The 26171-nt window shown below is 37.5% G+C and overlaps 1 protein-coding gene across 6 annotated transcripts in view; it reads right to left on the reverse strand.

Moving 5' to 3' along the window:
* adgrb3 (adhesion G protein-coupled receptor B3) overlaps positions 1 to 26171 on the reverse strand; it is a 105792-nt gene that overhangs the window by 56633 nt on the left and 22988 nt on the right. For 3 of the 6 annotated variants that reach the window (XM_075477738.1, XM_075477747.1, XM_075477729.1), the window contains exon 3: positions 87 to 197. The exons of the other annotated variants lie outside the window; for them this stretch is intronic. In XM_075477738.1, coding sequence (XP_075333853.1) covers positions 87 to 197 — 111 coding nt within the window. The remainder of the gene's footprint in view (positions 1 to 86; positions 198 to 26171) is intronic. 6 annotated transcript variants of the gene reach the window in all.

Below are 26171 nucleotides of genomic sequence, written 5' to 3' on the forward strand. Positions count from 1 at the left end.
TAAAAGTGCTGTACAAGAGAGAGCATGCATGATGAAATTAAGTTTAGTTAACAAAATATAGTAAAGAAACATAACTATTGTATTACCAGTTTGTGCCATAAATTTAGCAGACTCAGCTTGCTCCTGCAGGGCCTTTGTGTCATGAACTGATCTTGGCCGCTGACTTTTTACTGTATGCTCTCCGATCATTCCATATTCTATGGGACAAAATAGAGGTTCATATGAAAGCTAGGCTTAAACATCTTCTTAGAACAAAAGCTTATTACATTCTGTTTACAGGATATTCGAAGCAACTGCAGCACATGGCTAGAAACAAAGACCACACAAGTTTTTTTTTTTTCTTTTCTTTCCTTCTTTTTCTTATGAATTTCTCCTTCTCTCTATGGCATAGAACAATGCAACAATTTTTTTAATGGTGAGTTGGAAGTATTAATTGAGCTTGAAAGCACAGCGTAGACACATAGCAAACATGCAGAGAATTTCACATTGATTTTTAATGCTCTAACACCTCATTGGACCAGCTCCCTCCCTCCCACGCTTCTGCACACCCCTAAAAGAAAACAAAAATAAATGAAAGTAAAAATGTGTAAGCCATCAGAAAGCCACAGAGGAGGGGGTCATGGACATAGCATGCTATTGATCCACGGTTTTCTCAATTAATTTGTCATCTTTGTCACATTTCTTTTTTGGTTGACCAAGCTCAAAATATTGTCAGCCTGATACAAATGTATTCCGAGCTGTATACATTACAATGCATGTTCTCTTTGTTTCCCCATAAAGGAACAAAGACACAATGAGTACAGTGCTGCGACATTGAGAAAAGTAATGCTAGAAATATAGCATTTCCTATTTGCATCAGCTGTTTGAGGGAAATGCAACACACTAATCCGTTTTTTACTTAAATAGCGTTTGCAAATTGTCTTTTATTTAAAACTAGCATTACTTTTGGCAGTGTGGGCCTAATGAGATGGTTTTATCATTTGCAAATTGGCAAAACAGGTGATTCATCAACAACAGATTTACACATAACGTATGTTAGTACATTAGACAAAACAATGCATCAGCCAATGATGAGGGATGTTTAAATAATCACTTCTAATTTAATCTGTAGCCTCATCTCCCTATGTTCTCTACAGTAAGCTGAAACGCCCAGAAAGACAAAGCTCTGCCATCTCAGCTGATGTCATCGTGATGCACAGAAAAGTGGACGTTTAATGACCAACGATCTGGTCACTACAAAAAAAGTAAGCTTTTTTATCCACACATCATACAAGCCGCATTAATCAAATAGACTCAACAAATATGTTCCATAATCGGATTAAGAGATACAAATTAGCAGATCTGCACAAAAAGTGAGGAAGTGTACAGCTACGAATAAAACATCACTTCCCAGTAAAGCATCAAGAAAGCTGAGTTTGTGTTTGCATAAGAAATCTGAATATTAAGAGGCCATAATGAAAGGAGGAAAGGCCGCCAGGTAGAAGCAAACATCGCAGCCTTTTTGATGCTGATTGGGATCTTTAGGACTGTGACTGCGCAAAGTAAAAAGCTTCAAAAGGCTGTTCAAAGGTCTTTCAGTCTGATTTGATTGTGCCCGCAGCTGTTTTGCTGAAATTAAGCTGAAAGCACAGTGTGAACTCCGAGCTGGACAAAGAATATGCAGGTACACTGATGGTTGGACAAACAGCAGGCAGTTAATCTAATGTTCTGACCTGACAGGCTTACCGCTAAAGATACAGTGGCATTTTATCTCTTACTGCTTTTCATCCCGTACCCTGTGGTGTCTTGAATCATGAACCGATTGTTGTTTTAGCAAAATTGTCTGACTCAGTCAGCCTGAATAGTTTCACTTTTGCATAAAACAAGAAAGCAGTCACAAGGTTTCCAAATTGAATTAATACAAACTAAACTAAATACACATTCGCACTCTAATGCCTTTAGACTAAGAGGGGCTGGATGGATAGAAGTAATAGTATAGCCCTGCTTATCTACTACAGTAATGGATACATGCCAATGTCATATTTTGTGTTTTCTAGGTGTGAAAAGTTGACACATTCTCACTCCCAACTTGTCTCATACTGACATTTGGTCACTAGCCCTTGGCAACACATGCTAGCGCACTGGGAACCTCTCGAGAGTACTTTTTTTTTTTTTACACGTGTAGGATCCCAATAACAAGTAGCTTTTTGCTAAATGTAGAATTTTTACGGAATGACAAAGTCCACTACAAGACATTGAAGGGCTATTGAAGGACTAGCTCCAAGGACATCCAACTAGTTTAAATATGCCCAGTCTTTTTAATCGTGTCTTAACTGTTACACTTTTACGCTTTCTTTTCTTTGCCCTGTAAGGCACCAGTAAGGTTTAGGTTAGAGCCATACATAGATATAGATATATCTATATCTATGTAGATATATCTGTATGGATATTGGTATTAACATATTGTATGTGTTCTCAGATATGCACCAACTAGAAAAAAGTGTAGCAGAGAAAGCATCTCAGCTGAGCAGATGGTGGTGTTAAATCAAGTGCATTGACTTCAAGGTAAGTTACAAGCCATACTTCAAAAGTGAGAAACTAAACTGGGGTTTGGAAAAACATAAATATTTGGGTTGAAATGCACCTTTTTAGTGTTCAGCACATGTGTGACACGCATCTATCTTCTGAAATGAGCTTGTCCTTTGTTTTATGGGATACCACAGTTAATTGTTACAGCTGTAAAGTCTGTAGAAACGGTCTCATGACGTCTTTTTTTCACTTGTAGAAAACCTTGATCGAAAACATTCGGACGACACCACGATGTCTCGACCAATCACGGACCACCCATCCATACATACAACATCTACATTCATGGGAGGGGGGCCGAAGTCATTTTATGGGCTTCACTTAGAAAACTTGGGTTTTTACTCGTGTTGAACAGTTTGTTTGACTTTTGTTTTACTGCCACACAGAGCTTTCTCCAAAGGGACCAAAACTTCTTAGAGATTTAGTAAGAGTTCATGGGATGGGTTAAAATAAACCCAATGAGATGTCACCTATTTGATTTAAACACCAGTCTTACTACAGGCCATTGCCTTTTTCTCAGTAATGGCCTGCAGTTTAGCCTTGGTGAGGCAAAATGTGACGCTGACATGGTAAACCATACAGGATGAGTGGATTTGTCACACACTTTGGCATGAAATCTGCTTGACTAAACTATATTTCGTCCTGTAGTTGTTTTACCTATTAGTATTCAAAGTCAAGAGTATAAAGGACATACTGTTGAGTATATCGAGCCAGTTGTTATTACGTTCTTTGTTTTTCTTTCTAAGTAGTAATCAACTAGTCAAGCTTCAAAAAATAATTGATCATTATGGTTTGTTTCTTTTTTCATCATTACACCTGCAAAGAATTGATCAACTCACTCTATTAAACAGTGACATCAAACCTACAGTCAGTCTCACCTCAGATGAACAGGGCATCGAAAGAATTGCAACTTATGCATGACAAACAGTTGTTACAAAGCATGCACTGTATGACTCATACTTCACTCATTTTTAGAGACAAGTGTTTCATTATTGTGGATCCATCGTTTTCACGTCTGACGTTTGAGTAATTATATCTACATCAGTTTGGACAGGAGGCTATTAAAAAAGCTCAGGCTCTTGGTACACAAATTAGAACTGGCTAATTCAGAGAATGATATGCTTTAGTTTTAACTTCATGAGACCGGAGCCTCTTTTGATGCTAAAAATCTATGATGTTTATTCTAACATTGTGTCTCAGAGAGCCTAAAGTAAAATGAAAAAGAGTAGGGTGTCAAAACACAACACAAAGAAAAATACTGAGAAAGAGCTTAATTGAACTACCAGGATAATATCATAGCCTGTGGCCATGTGACGGCAAATATGAGAGACAAACCGGAATTTTAATAACTGGAGGGGAAAGCTTTTGTCATTTGTCAAAGCAACCCAAAAACAGTGTCCTCAGAGTATTGAAGCAAGACGTGCAGATGATACATTTAGCGTGTCATTACTTAGAAACAGTTCTCCTTTTTTTTTGGCCGGTATTCAGAACTTTAAGATGGCGTGCTTCAGGGAAAGTAAAGTTCTAGATTTATGAGGTGACTGTCATTCAGACAAGACTAAAGAGAAAATGTATTACTGATATCCGTCAGCGATCATGCTCCAACAACAGAACGGCAAAGCCATACAAAGAAATCCATCACCAAAACCTTTCTTTCCTTCTGAGCGATGTGTGATTTACTCACTTGGTTTTGCTTGAACATTACCTCACAGCCATGCATTGTTGGCAAAGAAAAAGGTTTTGGGCAAAGAATTAAAAGTTACATTCTTCATTAAATGTTGCATTATTGACCAAATTTAGGAATAGCCGTGTTGCTCTCCATTTGTACACATTAATGGAAGATTTGTGGAATACATTTGCTTAAAAGAGCCAGCCCATTTGCTACAGCAGAACCGTCTTTCCTTCTACAACACACTTTTGGATATTAAATCAAGGCCATGAAAATTGTTTTTAAATGCAAATACCCATTAGTTTGTTTTAGTTTACAGTTGTTTTTCTTCTCTTTTTTTTTTTTTGGCATACGCATTAAATTAGAAATAACAGAGGGAACATTTGGCATTAAAAATGAAAGAAACCAGTCACTAAAGATTGTGTATCTTTGAAAATGTGATGGAAATGTTGTTAGTGTACAGTAATAACTGTAAGGTCAGAGAGGCAGGATCACAAGTGAAATGGATAACTGATATTTAGCAACACTAATGACACAATCGCCTCAATCTCAATTTTGGGGACATATTTCAACAGCTTTACTGGTTAGAAAACCAGGTCCCAATGCACACATTCTCCTAAACACCAGCAAAAAGAAATGACTGAATGCACCATTTTCCTGTCTCTGATGTTTAACATTTTTAGAAGAACCTAATTTACCAAAGGGGAATTAGTGTCCTCTAAGAAGAAGAAAATGTAATTTGAACAACACTTGATTCAACACTTGATTCAGCTGCTGACACTGTGCAGCATCAAACCCGCAATTACTTCCGGAAGGTGCAAAAACAGCTCTAATAAAAAGTGCAAGCAAAGATGGGCTCCAGCCCCCATGCTGTGCCACGGGTTTTAAAAAGGCAACCATTTTTCCTGCTCACCAGAGATTATCAACCGATAAAATGAGAAATAATGAGGTGAGGGCTGAATGAGATTAGGCTATTTTGAGCAAAAATTTGTCTAAATTTTAATAAGCAGGAGTTAATGAGTAGCTTGTCTCTTCAAGGCCACTTTATAAACTGATCTTACTGTGAAATATGCGCGGCCATTCTGAAAACGAAAATAATGAAGGAAAAGGAAAAATAACTCCAGTCATCTGTTAGTAAAGCTCAGCTCCGCATGCAGAAGCAGAAACAGCTATGGCAGCTGTTTAGCAGCCAAAACCATGAAAAGACTATGGCCAAAATATAGGAAGATAAAACAAAAATCTGTTCAAATTACTGCCTATGCAGGTGCACCAAACTGCATATTGCTGAGCTATAATCTCAGCAAATCATTTGTTTTATAACGAATGGCTAACAGGGCTCAGATTGTGGGGCAGTATTGTTATTGCAATGCGTTGTGGCCCTAACCGTCATCACAGTGTCAGACATGTCCAAACATGGACACTGGTGGACCATATATCCCTGGCCAAGTCAAACTAACATGTGACCCTGATTTGATAGGTTCAAAGATTTGCTATCACAGCTCACTAGCTTTATGCTAATTAGAGACAATATTTACAAAGATAGACATGCTTCATTTCATTAATGTCCCACTAATAAGTACAATCAAAGTAAATTAAAGTTTCGTTGGTCTGTGACCTGCATGCAGGGATTATAAAGCTTAGAAGGACGGTTATCGCGTCAGCCGCAAAGAATCCAATGCTAGACATTTAATTTCCAGGTTCCTCTTCACTATGTGCACACGTTCCATGTGTAATTTTATTGAAAGGCAGTAAAAGCCAGCCCCATGTCCAATGACTGATGTGTCTAACCTTGCATGAAATGAGCATTTATGGAGAAGCCCCTATGAGTAGCTTCTATCATGGGCGCTTCACTTACTGCCCTCCATGCATTCCTGACTCACTGACTGACTGACAGGCACAAATGCAGGTTTTAATGAGAGGCACTTAATTGCTCTTTGAAAACTGTAAGTCCCTGAAAATAGAGACCATGGTCTGCACGAACAAGAAAGTCTAAATGAAAATATGTAACGTTATCGGACTATTAAAAAAAAATAAAAAAAACTTTACAATAGATATAGATGAGAACTTTTGCTGTTCACTTGATTATTATTAACACCTCAGCGTCAGTACAGATCAACTCAGCTTTTTCTGATGGATTATCGGTTTCGATATACTCAAGAATACTGCGAAAATAGACAATTTCAATAATATGTCATAAAAACACATTCCAGAGAACATGCAAAAATAAAATTAAAAGTAATGTGTGACAGTGATATGTACAGTTAAAAAAATTTAATTTTATAGAAAAAAATAAATAAATAGTAATGAATATGATAACGATTGGCATGATGAGTGTGATGTAATGGAAACTCATTATATTTTGGCACATGAATACACTTCCACTTCCAAACTGTGTCTTTAAAGTTTATCCAAATTAACCATTTAGAAACAGTCTTGCAAGTCTACTTTGGTGTCCTCAACATATCGCCTTACTGCCATTATACAAACCCCTCACTATTGCTGGGACCATATGCTTGAGCCAATGTAAAAAACTCAATTAGTCCCTCATTAAGAAAATGAGGGGGTTGCACGGAATCAGATACAAATTATAAATTGTCCTCTGAGACATACAATTATCCATCATATTCCTTCTGCCATCTGTTTGCTTCCTGTTGACTCTCGTAATGACTGAGACTGAAGCCAAATTAGAATTCTGTGCAATTGCCACTGCACCTCATTGAAAAGTCATGTGAACTCACCTAAAGATGGAGGAAGTGTGGAGAGACAAATGCTCAGAAAGTCTGCTCTAAGCAGAGAGCATGTTTTTTGTTGTATTACTAATGCGTCGGCAAATGAGCGGCTATGGGGAATTGCACTCATAATTTACAGCACAATGTTAAAATTACAAGGTTATTGAGCAGTACCTCACAAAGCAACCTAGATGGAGCTCTGACGTTATCAAAGCACTGCATCAAGCAGCCCTGTTGCTGGGTGCTGTGAGCAGATCATTCCTCCTCTTTTTCCTCACACTTCAGGGAACAGGCTTCAGCAGTCTGTTTTCATATCTCTCTAACTCAGCCAAACATGTACACTGTAAAAAGCCACACACTCTAAGATTCAACAGTCTAAACATTAGATTAAATTCCGCTCCCACCCCACGTGTCCTGAAAAATTTAAAACATCAAAATAACTGGTTGTAAGAAAATACTTGCTTATTAATCTCTGGAAATGAAAAAAAATAATAATGTGGGTATAAGTAAGAGAGAAAAATCTAATAAAAAAGCATAATAATAATGATACTGGTTTCCTTGACATCTACTGTTTACTGGATAATGTGTTGTCTTTTCATTTCAAAGGTACGATGCATTCAGAAAATGAATCTGCCCTTGGGCCACTGTAAAGCGTAAGCATTGTCAAGATTGCAGCTTAAAACTTGCAAAATCGCCAGGCTTTTTAAAAAAAGGCAACACTGCTGAACCACCCGTGACTAAAAGTGGGGCTGCTGCAGGGACACAACTGAAAGGACTACTGTGCACTGACAGAAACAAGGATGGAAGTGGATTACTAATGAAACCATTTCAGAGAGAGAAGTCAGGTTATGTGAATGGTATAGAAACAACACTTTGTTCACTGCGTGAGGTGTTCTCTAAATCTGGGACACTAGTCTAAAGCATTCAATGAAATATTCTCTCGAAGCCAGTTGCTTCAAAATATTGATTCATTTTTACCAGGAGGATGTGATTTTGATATATTCTTGAAAATTTTGCATAAATATCCACTCAGGTATGCTTTGCTATAATGCTCCTGCTAAGGGATATTGGAAAACTATGGCAGCAACCCTTGGCATCAGTGTAGAAAAACACAAACCCAACAGATAACCTGGCAGTCACATGCACTGCCAAGCTCAATGCCACCATGCCAAGCAATGCATCTGTCAAGTGAGAAACATGACACATTTTTTAGCACCTTTGTGACTGCAGCCAATTTTCAAAAGAGCATACCTTGTCCTTTTCTAAACCATTTTGCTTGGCATGCCAAATAGTGACCTTCCATTTAATAGAGTCATGGTTTGACGTCCACGGAAATTCCTTACTAATAAAAGGAAAATGATACACCAAAGAAATTAGCGGCATTAAAAACAATATGGGCTCTGTAACCATGGCGACAAAGGTGGTTGGCCATATTTTGTAGCATGATAAATCATTTCCAACAGCCCCTAATGAGACTTTCATAATTCATGCTGTCAGCTTTTCCACAGCACCAATCATGTCTGATCCTTTTGCAGTGGTAAAACCCACTGCTTCAGACTGCCACCCTGCATCTATCAGCACAGGGAACATTGTGTCATATGCAAGTTAGTCATGAGGAAGATGCCTGCAACATGCCCTGTCTTGGCTCATTGGTTAAGCTCATGTTATACCAAATACGCTCTCCAAAATAATTACAAGGACACGGACACGATGCTGAAATGTTCTCAGACAAGTAAGAGCACAGCAGCAGGCCACTAGGATTGTCCTTTAATGGATTTTGATGCCAAGTCTAGGAGCATGAGAACACTCATGGTTGTCATAAGCTTCAGAGCCATGCATGGTTGTACTGCTTAAGAGCGGCATAACAGCTGCATTAGAAAATATTTCCATTCATTGTACTACTATTATCTAGTAGCTTTATAACTATGCACACTGACTATTTAGACCTCATTCATGACCTTAATTATTACCAGTAAATCTCATTTTTTGATTTTGTCCTCCATTGTAAAGGGAGAACCTTATAACCAAATATTCAACTATTCCTACTTGTGAATTCCAAAAATAAATACAGTTCGCTTGTGTTTCTTTGACCTAACATGCTCGACTATCAAGTAAGGATTTTACTTCAAGGACAGGAGCATAGATTTAACTTTACCTCCATATAGTTGGCTGCTTTTTATAACACTCTACTAACACGCGTTGGTCACAATTTTTTTTTTCATTCTGCGCAACGGAAGAGATGAACTCTCAATCTTCTAAAGTTTTCAAGTGAGGTTGGCAGTGCTTAATAGTATTTTCTGTTCTTTATTTATACTGTTGCGTGTCGAGAAAGAATGGGGAATTGAAAACATTGGAGAGAAAACTCAGCAGGGATTCAGTCCCTGGATATAAGGAGCATTTTGTTCAAGACACATGGGATTTAACCACTTGATGGCCTCTTAAATCTCCCTAATATTCTACAGACTGACACAGTGTCCATGTACTGGATTTATAACTGGCTCCTTTACACTGCTGTAAAGTATCCTATTTGTCTTTCTCAAAGCAGCTCTCAATGTTTTTGAAACTTGAACTTAAGGTTAGCGGGCCTTTGCCTTTCAGTTATAATAACTTTCGAAAAGTTCAGAAATTAAATATCATTTCCAGTGAATCGTACTATCATCCTAAGGATGATGCTTGGCAGATTTTTGGGGTTTAGTGACTGTTCTCTATGATACTTTTCAAACTTGTGTAAGCCCATACCCAGGAGATCTTAAGTGCTGCAGTCATATAACAAAGCTGTATTATCCTAATTCTAAATCATGGTGGATGGTGCTCCTAAAATAATGTGGGGGATAATCGTAATTCTTGAAGGGCAGAGTGCTAGTGGGAAATAGGAAAAAGGAATGGCACATTTAAAAGAAATGATCTAACAGAAGCTTTGGAGTAAAACTTCTTAAAACTTATGATATGTCAAAATCTATTGAACTTTTTTTATTTCACATTTGTCATTTGTGGGAATCCTTGACCAGGCAATGTGTGTGTGTTAACACACATATATCACTGTAATGGAAGAAGCATTCACAAAAAAAACTAAAAAAAACATTGAATTTGCTCCATTTTAAAAAATTATTTCTGCAGTCAGCCACATCCTCGGGACATGGGCTTACACATATTTACTATTCATATGTCACGATTCCCGTTAGGTCACACAGCCTTACATAAGATAACAGCCTTGGGATTCATTGCCCTTTCATATGGGAATTGCAGTGAATTACAAGCCCTTTTATTTAGGACTGCTATGAAATTAGGATCCTTCAAGGTTTTCCTTTCCTGCTCAACAAAGCAAAGCTGGGCAAATAACAGAAAATGTTATTATTTTAAGCAGCATGACTTTCGTGTTTGAAAATATGCAGCTGAAAAGTACCTATTAACATGTAAATGAAAAGGGAGAGTTTGATTTTTAAAAAATATGTCAAATTGATAGTCTCCCTCTTTGGTGTGTTGGCAGCTTCTGTTGTTTATGGGTCAAGGCCAAGGACAGAAAGTGTGCAGCATGTGTGGTGCACCAAAGCCAGTTTGAGTCCAGTTGAGCATATACATGCAGGAGTAGTCCACCCCCTAACCACATTATATGGGTGTGCCATTCTGGGTTTGAGGGATTCAATTTCATACAATTTTGGTCATACAAAGTCTGGTTTGGTCTGACTAACACAATATTCAATTTATTCTTTTTTTCCTGTTGTCATGTAGATGTGCTGACCAACTCAGCACATAATACACAGTGTTGTATTATGTTGGTATGAATAATATTGTGTATCTTAATACCTTCTTTGTAAACATACTGATATAGATTAAATGTTTTGGCGATGTAAGCAGATAAAGTTTTCTGGTGAGACTGGGCTGAACAAATTATAGTCAAATCAAATCCTAAATATTGTGTTTATTGAAGTAATGTTGTGAATTTTGGTTCGTAAATTATTTCAGCTTTCAAAATAACATAATATTATAATGTCAAACTAGCAAAGTGCCCACTGCGGTTTGAGTTTTTTCACTCAATGGCTGCAACCATCTGTAATGAAAACCATCTGTGCATGACTGGGACGTCACTCTGTAGCTTTGCTCAGAAGACGAGCCGAAAAAGAAAAAAGAAAAGTGAGAAAGTCTATATTCTCATCAGGTGACTCTTGAATATAAACACTAACTTGTAGCTTTGCCTACCCTGGATCAAATCCCGCTTTAGATGGAGTATGAAATGACTTATCACTGACAGCTCCTTGTTATATGCAGCAGTGGAGGCAGCCAAGAGTGACATTAGTATTGGAAATTAATTGTTTCTTAATATGCATGTCTCCATCGTCCACCACCACAAAGCTATGCACCATTACTGTGGTCAATCAGCCATTCAACATCTTATCGTTGGTCAGTGTATGGAATTGATTACAATGCCAGACGCTTTCCCTGCAGTCTACCATGTCCAGAATATTAAGTGTTTTGTAGGAAATAAAAAAACAAAACAAAAAAAAAAGTAAATTTAGTCAGCTTCAACCCAAACATGATTGTTTAATTGCTTTCCACCCAGAGACAACGAACAAATATACATCAAAAACAGTTTTACCACTATTCCATATTTCCATGTTGATAAACATAAACGCTGCTCATAGTACAGCTGGTCAGTGTGCGAAACGATCACATCCCTTAATCGTATTATTAAAGCTCCATTTTTATCCTCGTGTATAGGAGGAAATAAGACCCGTTCGGCTTCTGAGTCTTTTTGGCTATGATGACATTAAGGATGACTGAAGTGCATTATCTGAGCACACAATGATGGATGTTTATTCAGCTATACTCTGCAGGGCACTGAAACAGGGAGCTGGCGAAACACTCTCTGCAGAGGAATGTGAGGCTTTAAGGGCCCATGACACCCAAGCCCTGCGATGGCTTTGGCTGAATAGCCTGTCTGACCTATTGTCAGCGAGTTCACATTATTGTCGATATGCCTGTCTGATATGCAGTCGATGCTCTCTGGTCCTCTGCCTCTCAGCAAAAGCGCTGTTAAGGATGTGATTTAAGACGTATCCCTTTCTTCGAGTCACTGGTGGTACAAGGTGAGGCACTTAATTTGCAGAAATAATGTCCCTGTAATGGCTACAGCAAGTATTCTACATAATGTCTACTAGTTTAACTGTGTCGTGTCTACATGGAAATGACAAAATGAGTTATTGAGTTTAGATTATTCATGGAGCTTGCAATAAATTAAAATTCTAAGAAATACTTGTGTCAAATAAATGCGGGTGTGTGCTTCCATTAAATAATCAATAAATAGTTATCATTTGCTGCTTTTACACTTGAGAATCCAATGTTTCCTCATATGGAGGCAGCCACTTGTTCCCTCTGTGTGACTCACACATCAAACAAAATGCGATCTGTTTGGGAGCCTGGGTTTTTTTTTTCACCCCACTTCTGTGAGAGCAACCTTAATGAGCTTCTCAATGCACAAAATGTTGCCCCGTGCATTTTTCTTTTTTCAGGTCTAGTCAGCAAAGGCAAAGCAAAAAAAAGCTGTCTTTTCATGCACTTTCTTGCTCTAATCTAATTAGAATTTATTTAACAAGGGAAAAGTTCAAGGACATTTATAGCTACATTTTCTTCCATCCTCGGAGTTAGCTAGTTAGACAGTAGAAGATCATAGTGCATCAGTTATACTACAGAAAATGGCTATCCTTTCATCCCATTATGGGGGTTTGAGGTAGTGATGAAGGCATATTTCTGTATTTCCTTCTGATTTTGAATCTGCCAGCACTGAATAGCGAAATATATCACTTATGTTGACTTATGTTGATGATATAAAAATAGAGGGTAATCAGACGGCAACAATGCGGAACTCTATACTGTAGAATACCATTAAGACAAGAAACTGAGCAGCAGGATAACTGAACGAGTTCCGTATTTAAACGCTTCCGATGTTATGCAAAATTAAGAATTCACACATCTAAAAATTCCGTGCAAATTACAAACTCAAAAATCAGTGTTGGGTGTTAAATGTAAGTATTAAACAACAAAAATGTCTTGTGTTTCTCAGTTTTACTAAAACATGATTATATACATTACTGAAGTTCTGTATGTGCATTGTGGTTATCCTATTATCTATTTTTACCTGCTAAATCATTCCAATGGGAAAACTATTCATCACTGCCAACCAGACAAAGTAGAAGTTTTTCCTTTCAAAAACATATTTGATATCGTAGACCCAGAGTGTTTTGTCTCTGTGGTTCATAAAACACTTTACTCTGAGTAGTCTGCGTTGATTACACACTGTTTGGAATGAATAAAAGGTTTTCTAACGGCACATTACAGATTTGGCTGATTTGTCTCGTCCCTCAAGACAAACGTTTATTGCTTGCTAAGATTTCTCTCAATGAAAACCATAATAAAAAGCTTTTTTGTACTATTTTGCACTTTCGGAAGCCAACTAGACAAAATCTTTAAACATTTTTAAAAACTTACACACTTGGTTAAAAAACTAAATCCTATTTTTTTCACAGGACCCTGGATTTATAAAATGCTTTTTAGGTTAATATGATATGCATGTACTTCAAATTTGTACTGCTTAACAAATCCATTTTTTTTGCCTTCAAAGAAAGAAAACATACATGCAAAGGTAATCATTTATCTGTATTCCAACATCAGTTTATCAGCTGGAACTTTGAGATTGTTTGCATTATTACTCTTACTATGCAGTCACACATATGATATTTTCTTCCTTTATCATCACCTCTAAAGGAGAATTGGCCTTTCAACATAATGTTTAACATGTAAGTAAAATGTAATAAAAAATGATAGGACATATTTTTTAAATGACCTTGTGTTTATTTCCTATCTGTGCTGTAAGTTTGCTTTATATATCATAGATTCACTATCACCTTTAAAGCTTTGATTTATAGCTGCTTTAAAGCCTGTTTCCACTGCAAATGCCATTTGTCATGTATAATCACAAATTATAGATTAAAAAAAAAACGACTGCAAGAAAGAGGTGTTAATTTCAATAGAAAATAGACATTGGGTTTGATCAATTTCACATAGGGTATACAGTCTAAATATAAAAAATATAAGTATGAAAAATATTGATAACGGTTTTCTTTTCTACCTCTTCCCACAGCTGTCTTCTATTTGTTAACAGGAAACACTGATAGCCTGCTGAACAATAAATATATTTAATTGCAGTGTTTATTCAGCTCTATGCAGTTTTCTTCATATTGCTCTTGGTAACACACCCAGTTAGAACAGGTCATTAGATGAAATTACTGCCACTCTGGAATTATTAGAATAATCCCACAGGTCTCCTACTGTGAAGATTAGATCTACTCCCCGTTATCACTGAAAAATTGTTAGAATAGACAAAAAACTATTTGGTACTTTGGCACTTTCATTGGTTGCAGCTTTGCAGGTGCGGGAACTCTTAATTATTTGGCATAGCGACAAACTGAATATGTTGATTATTTAGGCTGTCTATTGGACCAGTAAGCCATAGCTGTATATATCCATGTGCTCTATATCGCATGTACCCTTAAACCAAACCATTGTCTGTTGATACAAGATAGTATATTCAGGATTTGTAATCAGGATTATCTTGTCAGTAGTAGAATTGATACATTTTGAGAAAAACATCCTGTAAATGCATCAGAGCTTTGAGAGATGTAGTTGTAATAATGACAAAATACTTATTGCAATGTGAATGTGGATATTTGCAAACCACGCTCCACTCACAGCTGTAGTATAGCCCAAAATAGAAAAATACCATGCTATCCTGTTTCAATGATTTTATCTTTTATTCTCTGATGTTTGGTTAAACCAGTCCAACAGTGCCCACACAGCTTCTGTTCTCCAGTCTTATTTCCAGTCCAGTTCATACTGTACTCAAATTCCGGCCAGCTTCCACCACAGCGTACGTGTGTTCAATCCAAGGTGATGGTTGACAGATGTAACTATTTTAACAGTTGCTATGTACTGCTGTTGAAATAAAACAGATGCTCTTTAAAAGACATATTTGGTATCATACACCCAGAATGTTTCATCTCCATGTTTCATGAAACATTTTACTCATACCAGATTGTGTTGATTACACATAAAACTCTGTTAGAAAAAGATTTTCTTACATCACATTACAGATTCGGCTGTTTCGTCTCGTCCCTCAAGACAAACTTGTGATGCTTGCTGAGAATTCTCCCAATAAAAAAGCATAGTTTTTTCAATGGCAGCATTTATCATTCTCTTCTATTCATTTCTAGGAATAAATGTGAGGCAGTCGGCAACGAAATCTAGATTCACATTTAATTGCTGATAAGACGATATGCCATTGATAGTGACATATGAAAAAGTAAATTATTTCCCACATGAATCAGTCTTTTATGATGGAAGAAGTCCAACCCTTTTAAGACAGAGATTCTTCATCAGTGCCAAATGGGGATAGGATATTCATGATTATACTGTAAGTGGCAGGACACCGATTAGTTGCAATACAATGTGAAGCTAAACTTCTGTTAATACGTTACCAAATTGATACAAAAACCGATGGGGTTTATTCGTCAAGTTAGGTAGGTAATTATTTCTGTTGAGAAGATTAGTTTAGCAGCCTGAGTATTACTGGTAAAATGACAAATTTCTTAAATTTGATCCTGGCTAATATGGCTCTTTTCTGTAGTGGATGTAATTATAGGCACATTTTTGGTATTTATGTGGTATTTTACCTAAGTTTGTAAAATGCTACCTGTTTAACCTAATGTAATACCTAGGTTTAGGTAGTATTATGACCTAATTTCACCTTACTGACATTTAAATAGCAAATACTAATGAGGCCAGACACTTTCTCCATGACTATATTCATAAGTTGATGCAAAATGCAGTGCATTACTTTAAAGATGGAGCAATCAGCAATTCCAGTGTCTCTAGGCACCCCGCAGAGACAGGAGACAGTATTCATTATATGACATTCTTAATAATTCATTAAAAATGACATGTTCCTGTTTCTTCTTGTTTTAATTTCTCTGTCAACCATAGCTTGACAGTTCTCACTGTGTGACCTCCATGATGAACCTGTGATTAGCTGAGAGGGCTTTGCTCCATAAAGACCAAACTCTTACCACACATCAGAGATGCGTCCTTTTGACACATTTGAAGCACGTGACACGCGCAGCAGCCGAAGTAACTTCCAAGGGGAATCTCTAAAGAGTGCAAATCCGTTGGAGATTTTCTCTCATTATCTTTTCTTCCCAATAGCAGGCTGCACAGTTATTCAGGACTACTGCTTCATCCTTACTTTTCATTTCTTCTTCTATTCCTTCTTCTTTCTACTGCAGCTTTGGAGATCTGGTCAATCAATGATACCGCAGCATCCAAAGTGTGAGATGTGATGTATTCTGGATAACAGAGGACTTTCATAAACCTCACAGCTAATCTCAACAGTTCAATCCAATGGTCTACTTACTTAAGAAAAAATACTTTTATCAGTGCATCTATAAAGCTTATATGTAAAGGGTCAGTCTACTCTTACAGTCACTTACAGCCGAGAGCTTTTTAAGCTGCATTTAATGCTCTCGTCCTTCAGCTATTGAAACTAATTTCATACTTATACATACGTACATACATACACATATATATCAACTTTGTTGAGTCAGTTAATAAAAGCAATCATGCTGATATTTGTTACATTAGGCAGCTGTAACAGTTGCACAACATTACATATTCCAAAGTGCAGATCATTGGAAATATAATTTAAAAAATGTGATAACCTTCTAAAACTTGATGCATTATCATCACCATCAGTGCAAGTACAGTACATCTATGGTTGCGCCTATTTTTTCCATGGTCTGCAAATCATTAAATATTTGTAATAGTCAATTTAATTAGTCATATCTTTATAAGGTTACACACCTGCAGTCATATCCCAGTGTTCAACAGCTGTGCATTGTTTTTGGTGCTAATAAGCAAATATTTGTAAGCAAAGAAACATGGAGAACCTGATAATCTTTGTGAAACATCAACATGTTAGCACTAAGGCCAGCGAGCTGGCATTATACTTTAGCCCAAAGTATTGCTGTGCCTAAGTGAAGCATTACAGAGCTGCTGGCGTGGCTGTAGGCCCAGCCTTGTCATTAATTGTTTCTTTTTTTAGTTGGATTCATTCGATAATGAGATGCGTCAACTGTTTTCATAAAGTCAAACAGAACAGGCAAACAAAAAAAAAAAAGTTCCCCAACAGCCCTTTTGCTATTAATGTTTTTTCAAATTTGTTTTATCCACTTCCTTCTGCTTTTTACCCTACTGGAGTCACGCCTACTATCTATTCATCAACATATCTCAGAGAGCAAGGGGGAGGGCAAAGGAGACGTCAATGCCACGAGCAGCACAAAGTGCAGCTTCTGGAGTTAGAACAAGGAGACTTTTGTTTGCTAACTCAGTGGGGTTCAGTGCTCTGATGTCTGCTTGATTTAGCTTTTGTGCCGGAAAATGACTATGTTTATCAATGTCAGCTACCGATCCAGCAATATCGTCTCCACTTTTATTTCAGCTGAGGTCTTAAGAACCTGTGTGAAGGATTAAAATCATTCTCTAGGAATAGTTTTGCACTAATTTTAGTGAGGGTGTGGGTAGATTTCCCTCTTGTTCTTTTTCTAATATTGGCTTAAGATGGGGTCTAATACTGAACTGGGTCTGATCAGAATGAGTATATATCCAAAATTAGTCTATCCACCTTTCTCTATCAGAAAATAATTGTATTTGAAAAGCAGTGAATGGAATCACATGTCGTGTTTCTTGTTACCAAGCAACCAAGTACATACCACTTTGTCTGTATTAAAGGCAGGGTGAAGAGAAATCGGGGCCCCTTTTCCAAGGCTTCTTTTCGGATGTTCCCTATTAATGGAGACAGCAATAGGATTGTGGACAACAGATAAAGCCTAAGTAGGGTGTTTGAAATTCCTTTAATGAGAAGTCTGCTCATTTAGAGGCATTATTGAGACTCCCAAGTTGATGTGACTAGAATCCAAAACAGTTGGCCCGTGGTGATGGTTAGGCCATAAATTCTCTGGAGGGTTTTAAAGCAAGTGTAAGGAAGAAGGTTGTGAAAGGCATACTGGGACAGATTTGGGCGATATTAGCAACAAAGTAGCAATAAGAGGATAAGTCACAAGAAACTGCCTTGAAGATTTTAATAGTTTTGTAATAGCTTCTTTTTTTTTTCTAAAATTCCACCAGGAAAAGGCATAGATCAGTATGTGCATAAAGAAAGACGGATGAGATCCTCAGTTGAGTAATATTGACTGCTGTCTTGTGGAATTATTTTAAAAGGTGCCAGTTCATGCAATATGTAAACAGCATGCCGTCGAAAGTTTTTGGCAACTAGAAAAACACTGCTATATTTTCTTCATCCATGACTTCTAAATCTCCAAAAAGTTTAATTAAAACTAATTTTGCGTGACACAACATAGGGCATTGTTTACTGGGATGCAGATCTGAAGAGATTCTGAATAATCCATCATGAGCACAACATTTTAAAGAACGCGTCTGTTCATTTATTCGAACGAAAGCAGGCATAAAAAAATGGAAATGTCCATGATGCATCCACCCCTACACAGCCATCCACACAGTACATATCCGTCCTGTGTTTATTTCTCTCTGTCTATGTGTCAAGTTCATTTCAGTTCAGCAGCAGGCGGGCCATGTGCGACAGCACCACCCACCTTTTTATGGCACTTGACAGCCCAGCTGCATGACGGATGACAGAGACACTAAATGCATTTGAATAATGCAGGCATTCACTGTGTGCTGTATAGTGCTAAAAGTGAAGTAATGGTCAAAAGACATGTGGACACAGTACTGCTCCAACAACTGCCTGACGAACCCTCCAAATCTTGGGCTGTAAGCACTTTTTAGTGGCCCTGCAAGCGTCTTCAATGTTTTGTTCTAAGAATTGAACAAATGGGAAAAGGCTTTTTGAAAAATATGCATTATTCAAAATTACACCTACTGCGGGTCACCTTAGCTCTATGAGGTTCCCATGTAAACATCTTTTCCCAAATCTTTTTTATCCATTTTTCTCTAAAAAATAGTTTTAACCTTCAACTTCATTTTTTTTTTTTCTTTTTTTTTTTATGATTTGGCCTAAGCAATGTCCTGGTCTTGAGCATTCACACTAAAATGCATTTAAATGAGTTCATATTCAGTGTTGCCACTGCACCTGCGACACCTGAAACATGAAATAAGCCCAAGCGTTTTTGCCACTGCTCAGACCACCTTCATTAAAACATTCTGATTCTGAAGAGATGAGCTGTCAAGGGCTTTGCAGATCACCCCAAACCCTCCCCATGCCATTAATCTGAATTAATGCCCTGACAAATATGTCATAATATTGGGTGTGAAATTTGATAAATGCTCACTTCAGCCCATCCATAATTAAATCTCTTTAGCAAAATGGCAAAATTTCAAATTGCAGTGCTGGCATGGCCCCTGGAAGCAACAAAGTCGACCTCATGCTTTTGCACGAAACAACCTACAAATAATGCCCTTTAAAAGGACTTGACAGGTGAGTGCATAACATAATTTTTTATACAGTCGATGTGATACACATACAAATTTGAACCCGATGCTCTAAATATACTTTGTTGAGCCTTCCAAGGCAGCTCCAATAAACAGAGTAGCACTAGCTTTAAATGACTAAAGTATCACTTGGAGTACATAGGAGTAAAAAAAGTAAATATATTGTGCTTTTTTTTCTATTAAGAATTAATTGAGTTATGACTACATGTAATTTACACAGATCGGGCTCAAAGACCAAAACAAATAGCAGCAAGCATTGTCATAGAACAAATCATTATGTCATTAAATTACTAGTTTAATGGTCCAAATGTTCCAGAGCTACATCCAGTGAAGTTGGGGAGTGTGCATGAATATTCTGTCACAATCAAACCAGCTGTAAATACATTTTTGAATTAATTTGTGAGCAGGGAAAGCAATAATATGAATTGGAATTCTTCTCGCATCCTGCTATCAAACGTTCATCTCTATCCAGCTAAATCTGTAATCTGGAAGAGAAATATTAAGAACAAAAAAAGAAATTTATGTTGTATTAGTAACTGTGAAACTTGAAAAAAAAATAGGACATCTGTACCGTCCTTGCTTAACTGATTCATTGTTGCACTTGTTTTGTCAGTTGTCTTCTAAAGTAAGGTATTGTACAGCCGCAGGTGTGAACCTCTAACTATACCAGAGGGCGCATTCACTTCATTCGCTGGCCTTCCTGGTAATGAGGTGGAAGAGAGTGTCAGCCTATGGCCAGCTGGGAGGCACAGTCCACTGGTGAGTCAGACAAAGTGTAATAGGCTAAGCCAAGACATGAGGGGAGACTGCTGCAGTCAGACTTCTGATGAAGTGCTTGAGGAGATGCTAATAATAGGACATGTTTATGAAAATATCAAAACAAAACATGCCACAGGGTGTCCTGGTTACTCATACAGTATTAGGCATATTGGGATTTTTGTTTGGACTCTTTTGCTTTTTTACACCCTTCTCTTAACTCTTTTCTGACACTTCCACAAGATTTGCAATTTCTCAAGATGATAGATTTTAGATTTGACCAAGTTGTATGGTATACTGGACCACGGGGCAACATGTTTCCAACTTCTGATCATACTTTTTGCCATTCACGGACCAACCTACGGAAACAATTATCTGATTACATGGTCTTAGACTGTAATGAGAAAGTTGGGCTTCGCAAGGTTGTGGTTGTTTCCTCAAATGTCGGCCAATTCATTTTTAGTAAACCAATGAACTGTAACCCAATTTAATAGAATCTGATTTGGAAACCATTCTGTCTGATAAAGCATCAGCTGTGCACTGTCTGAATGGTTGCATTGTATTCTGGGTATTTTAGTGACAGAACATTTATTCAAAGAAGCGAGCGTCATAGTTTTTGTTATTTTTCGTCATGGAATTTGCTTTTGGAGAGTAGTGTCACAGTATATGGCTTCATAATTTACACCTTTGATGTGATGTTCTCTCCCATGCCTGCATTTGTTTCTGTGAAAACTTTGAAAATGAAAACTTTCCTCTGCTCATGTATAGGACAGCTTATTCCCAAGCGAGTCTAGCGATTGTCAGAAGTATTGTACAACATTTCATTTTCAAAATTATATATCTATATGGACTTATATATATATTATAAAAGAGACGAGCACTTTTTCATAGGCATTCAATTTACATTTTATAACCTCATGAGAAAATGGAGTGCTAACACACCAAGGTGGTGACAGATTTGTGTGGGTGTTTACTCTATCAAAGCCAACACGGACATTATCTGATGGCATTTATTTATTTCATGCCGATGTCTTGAATAATTAAAATGGGATCGTCGCACTCCTCTTTTTGTTTAAGACAGGAGGTATTCTGACAGTCCTTGTTTGACAGGCTTTGACCTACCCCAGAGCGTGAGGGGCCTTCTAAACAAAGCCTCCTTTGTGCATTAAAAGCAGGGAGACAACGTCTAGACCAAATACCTCTTTCACACTAAGTTCACCAATGCCATTCCGTCCTTAAAGGCAGACTTGGGCAGAAATCTTATTGCTTGCTTTAGATTCGTCCGTCTGGCCAGCGCTGATGGCTCTAGTCCATCTGGGAATTCAGTCAGGCTTGGAGTTACACACCTGACATGCCGCACAAATGGGCACAAACCAACACTCCCTCTGAGATCAGATTTGTTTTTTCACTGTTAATGTCCAAAAAGCTGGGAGGCCAATAAATCAATGCCCTTTCAGTGCATCCCATAAAGACATTGACGGAGGGCATTTGTAGGACAAGCACAAATAAAGAAGTGGCCAAACATCCAAATATGTTCTCTCCCAGAGGACAAAAAGTGGTGTTCTCTGTGAACAAGTGTGGCCTTAGGGCAGAATTCACACACAGACATTTGTTCAATGTTTTGGGCCCATAAAAAAGTAACTCACATGAGAGCCTTCTTAGCAGTTCCTTGAGTGAAAGATAAGAAATAAAAAAAAAGTGAAGAACAGATTCCCATTTGGCAGTGCTGTGCAAGTTCAAGAACTAGTTCATACTTCAGTTCTTAAAGATTAGAAATGAACTGGTTCACGTTCATCCCTCACTTTTCTTATGGCATCCTCTGTGTTATGGAGAGCTATGAAGTACTGGAACCTGGTCCCCCACTGCCATCTGAGCAGATGCATGCTTAATGATCTATTTTTCAAACCATCATAATACTCAAAATCAAACTGCGATACTCGCACACCCTTTAAAGCATATTAGCCAACAGAGGCCCAGTAACAAACACACAATTAACATCATACAAAAGGTCACTTCAGTAGTGAATGAAAAAAAGACCAAAACAAATGCAAGTTTAAAACAACAAGCAGTAACATCTTTTAAAGGAACTAAAAAAAATGGACCAGCAGTTGAGTGACAAGAGCCGTTGTGAGAGTGGGTTCGGGGTTAGACTCGGGGATGGAGTCAGTAAGTCTCAGTTGTCTGCGTCAAGGCCAAAACAGAAGTTCAGCTTACATTACAAGTGTTCTCGTCTTGCTTTCTAGTGTGCAGAGTTATGTATTTCATCCATTCAGATTTAACTGGTAGGTTTCCCCCTTTTTTCAACTTCTTTATAGCTGCGTTCTTTAACCTTTTATTTTTACAAGTCAGTCTTTGTCATTTTATCTGTTGTTGTCTATTTTGAGTGTTGCATCATAGTTCGGTGTCTCTAATCATCCTAAAACGGTTGCAATAATTTTATATACGACATTTATGCCTGGGACTCGAGCAGAAATGATTGCAAGGTCTGTGGCTACTGCCAGAGTGAGCACCCACGTAGTGCGTGCAGGCAGAATTCAGCATCAGACTTTCACCGTTGATAAGGACATTGTTAAATGCAGAAAAAGAGAGAGCTGTGCTCAGTTTGTGTTTGTTAGATAGAAACTGCCTCGATCAGTTCAATTTTTCAAAGAGATATGAACACCACTTATGAACGAGCTCATTTTAACATGTTCATGTGCAACACTGACACACACTGAGACAGAAATACTGTATCTGTTAAGTTGATCATTGTTCTGAGAAAGCCGAGATTTTAAAAATTCCAGCACATCAGAAAGATAGATTATCATGAAAACCAACACCAGTGACCAATATTGTATTGGAGAAAGTCAAGAGCAAATATATATATATATATAAAAGGCATTAAATCATATATCAATTGAAACCCCAATTTTTGCCAGAACACCGTTCTATACTTACAAATCTAGCTAGTCAGTATACATAGTTGAACAAACTTACATATCCATTCAGTTACAAATTCAATCAGGAAACAAAAAATAACTCACAGTGAGTTATTTATTTATTTATTTTTGAAAACAGTTAATTTTCATTAACTATTCCTAACTTTAAATGTGTGTCCTCTTGTTGTGTGAAGCTTATTTCTATGAATTGGAAGTTTTAGCTAAAAGAAATGTATAATAAAATTAGACAAGTACCTCTGGGTTGATGTAAATTTCCCATAAACAGGTCGACAAAACTCCAACAACTTATCCACAATTTGGGGAGGTCAAATGTAATTACCCAACTATTGTCCAAATTTTTGTTAAAGATTTACATTTACTATGGTCAAAATATTATAGGTTGATACAACAGCTCCTTTTCAAACTGTGTCTTTTGGAACGTAATAGGCACTCTAGCATGTTATTTTTGAAAATAAACATTTCTCTTCCATTTTTTTCCTGAACCATGAAGTAATACAAATACCTCTGAATCCCTGTCTGTTATTAAATATATCTGGTTAAAACTTGGCAACCAAAGCCACAAACATAAAAATGACTTGTCATTTAGAATTGAAAATAACTCAGATGTGTCAGACAGCACTGGATCACGCCAGATTGACACAGTACAACCCAAATGGTGATGTAGCACAAGGATTGATGCTACATTTCCAAAGTAAAGCTCTACTGCTCCAGTGTATTCAGCCTACCACAGTGCCTGTATGACAGAATACGCTTCAGTTTGTAGTATTACCATTCTGATAGTGAACTAGCCAATGGCATTGACTCTTCTTCTTGCCTTTTTTCTCAAAATAACTCCTGGCTCAATACTCTTGTTATCAAATACATTTCAGAACACTCCAGTGATTTCACTGAGGCCTTAGGGAAAGTTTCTGATGCAATTTAAGAACAATAACACCTCATCAAATGCAAGCAACAGAGGGGTGAGTATGGGGAGAGCCAGAACTATCAAGAATATACCAGCCTCTGTTCAACTGTCTGCTCACTGCAATTGTTACGGTGTCATGTGAAACCTTTTTTACGTGTAATACATCATCTGATTTCATCATAGCTGCAAGTATCCAGATGAGTCGGATGCTGTAGTGTTTAGCCTCGAGGGCACGTGATGCCACATTTGTTGAACATTAAATCTAAATGAAGAGTTTATTCAAACTTTGGCCACATTTATTTCTGACCTTATTTTTTTTGTAGTTGTGCTTCAGTTTTCTGTGACCTTGAATTGGTCAGATCTTACCAATCGCGGACCGATCTCAGTCATTATGCATGTGTCACGTTGTAGCCACAGTCATGTGCTCAAACCTCGGAGGCTGCGCAATCAATTATGCACTGCGCTGAGACCACCCACTTCATCTATGATACAGTGTGTATATGGCTGCAGTGAACAGTTTCTATCATTTAGTCTGTCATTTAAGTTTTTCATAACTTATAAAGCCTTTAAATATCCTCTAATTCTGATACCTTTAGCTTCTTTTGCCCACACAACCACTCCAAACTCCTGCAGTATTTAATGAACACTTAAGCGAAGCAGATAAAAGCAGTGAATGATCACATAAAAACAAAACATCTTCTTTATACTGTGTTCAAATATTCCTGTAATTTGATTCGTCCAACAAAGAATTATCTTTGTCCAATTTCGCTTACTTTACTGACCTGAAACCGGAGAATCAGGACACAAATATGTGATGCTAAACATACAAAAGAGCTTTTAACTTGTGCAGAAAATGTTACTATTTCTCACAGTGAGACAAAGTGCGAGAAAAATCCCTTTTTATGGCCTTTGATCATTTCATTGATTGTCTTAAGATTCTGGCTCTTTGTTTAAGCAGCAGTGCTTCTTTGTTAACCAATAATCTGTGACCCTCCTCTCTTCAGTACTGTACTAGCAAAATTATAGTTACAGTATGTCACAGCTAATATAGCTCTGAGAAAGATCTGTAGGCTGGGCAAATTAAAAAGAAATGGAAATCAGAGTGGAGATTAGAAACCATAAATTAAATTCATTTTAAGGATTAAAGTGCAAGGTGTTGATAGAGAGACACGTATCATTACTGTGCCATCCAGACATGGACACGTTGGAGTACGCTGCTGTGATAAGCGTTGACATTAAAAAGACCATATTCTTCATCCGCCTAGTGCCCCTGACCTCTGAGGCTTATTGTAACGCCTTAGTGTGCTCAGAACAGAGATAACCAAATAAGCATCTTCATCCGCGATATTTCATTTGTCACTTGGTTCAAAGATAGGCGGTGACACTGACCTTAAAGGTATTGATTACACTTTACATTTGGCGAACTGTGTAATTTCCAAAGTAAGAGTGCAACACAAAAGGCAGCATAATAAGCTCTTGTGTCAGTATAAAAATATATATTCAGGCTTTATCACTTATCTGGAGCTACTCTGAGAAAGAAAAAAAAAAAGTCATTACTGCATCTCTTAGCACCTTTCATATTTCTTCCCACAATTTCAGTATGTGCTTGTTCGTATTGCCAAATGGCAAAGTATTTTCTCACTTTCACAGCTAATCTACTTTCCTCCCTTTCTCTAATTGTCACCTCACATCAGAGAAGAAAGCTGCAATTATTGCACTTCAGTAACTGTTGAGACAACATCACAACAGTGGAGCTGCGGACACCGCTGAGCTGATGGTTCGGCAAGATGGTCTGAGGAGCAGATCTCTTCAGCTGGAGCATCTCCAAACTCCAAAGCACCTGCTAAATGATCGCTTTAGATCACTGCATGAGAGTGCTGCAGGGTATAGACATTTACATACAAATGTGCTCATAAAGCAGTAAAACTTCTCGGCACTTCCAGGTGTTGGTGCCTAAACAAATCTGGAGTGCTTACATCAACCTTTTGTTACTTTGTAGTAGCAGCAACAGCATCAACATATTTTTCGTGTTTAGGAAT

Source organism: Odontesthes bonariensis, chromosome 2 (assembly GCF_027942865.1).
Source record: "Odontesthes bonariensis isolate fOdoBon6 chromosome 2, fOdoBon6.hap1, whole genome shotgun sequence".
NCBI lineage: Eukaryota > Metazoa > Chordata > Actinopteri > Atheriniformes > Atherinopsidae > Odontesthes > Odontesthes bonariensis.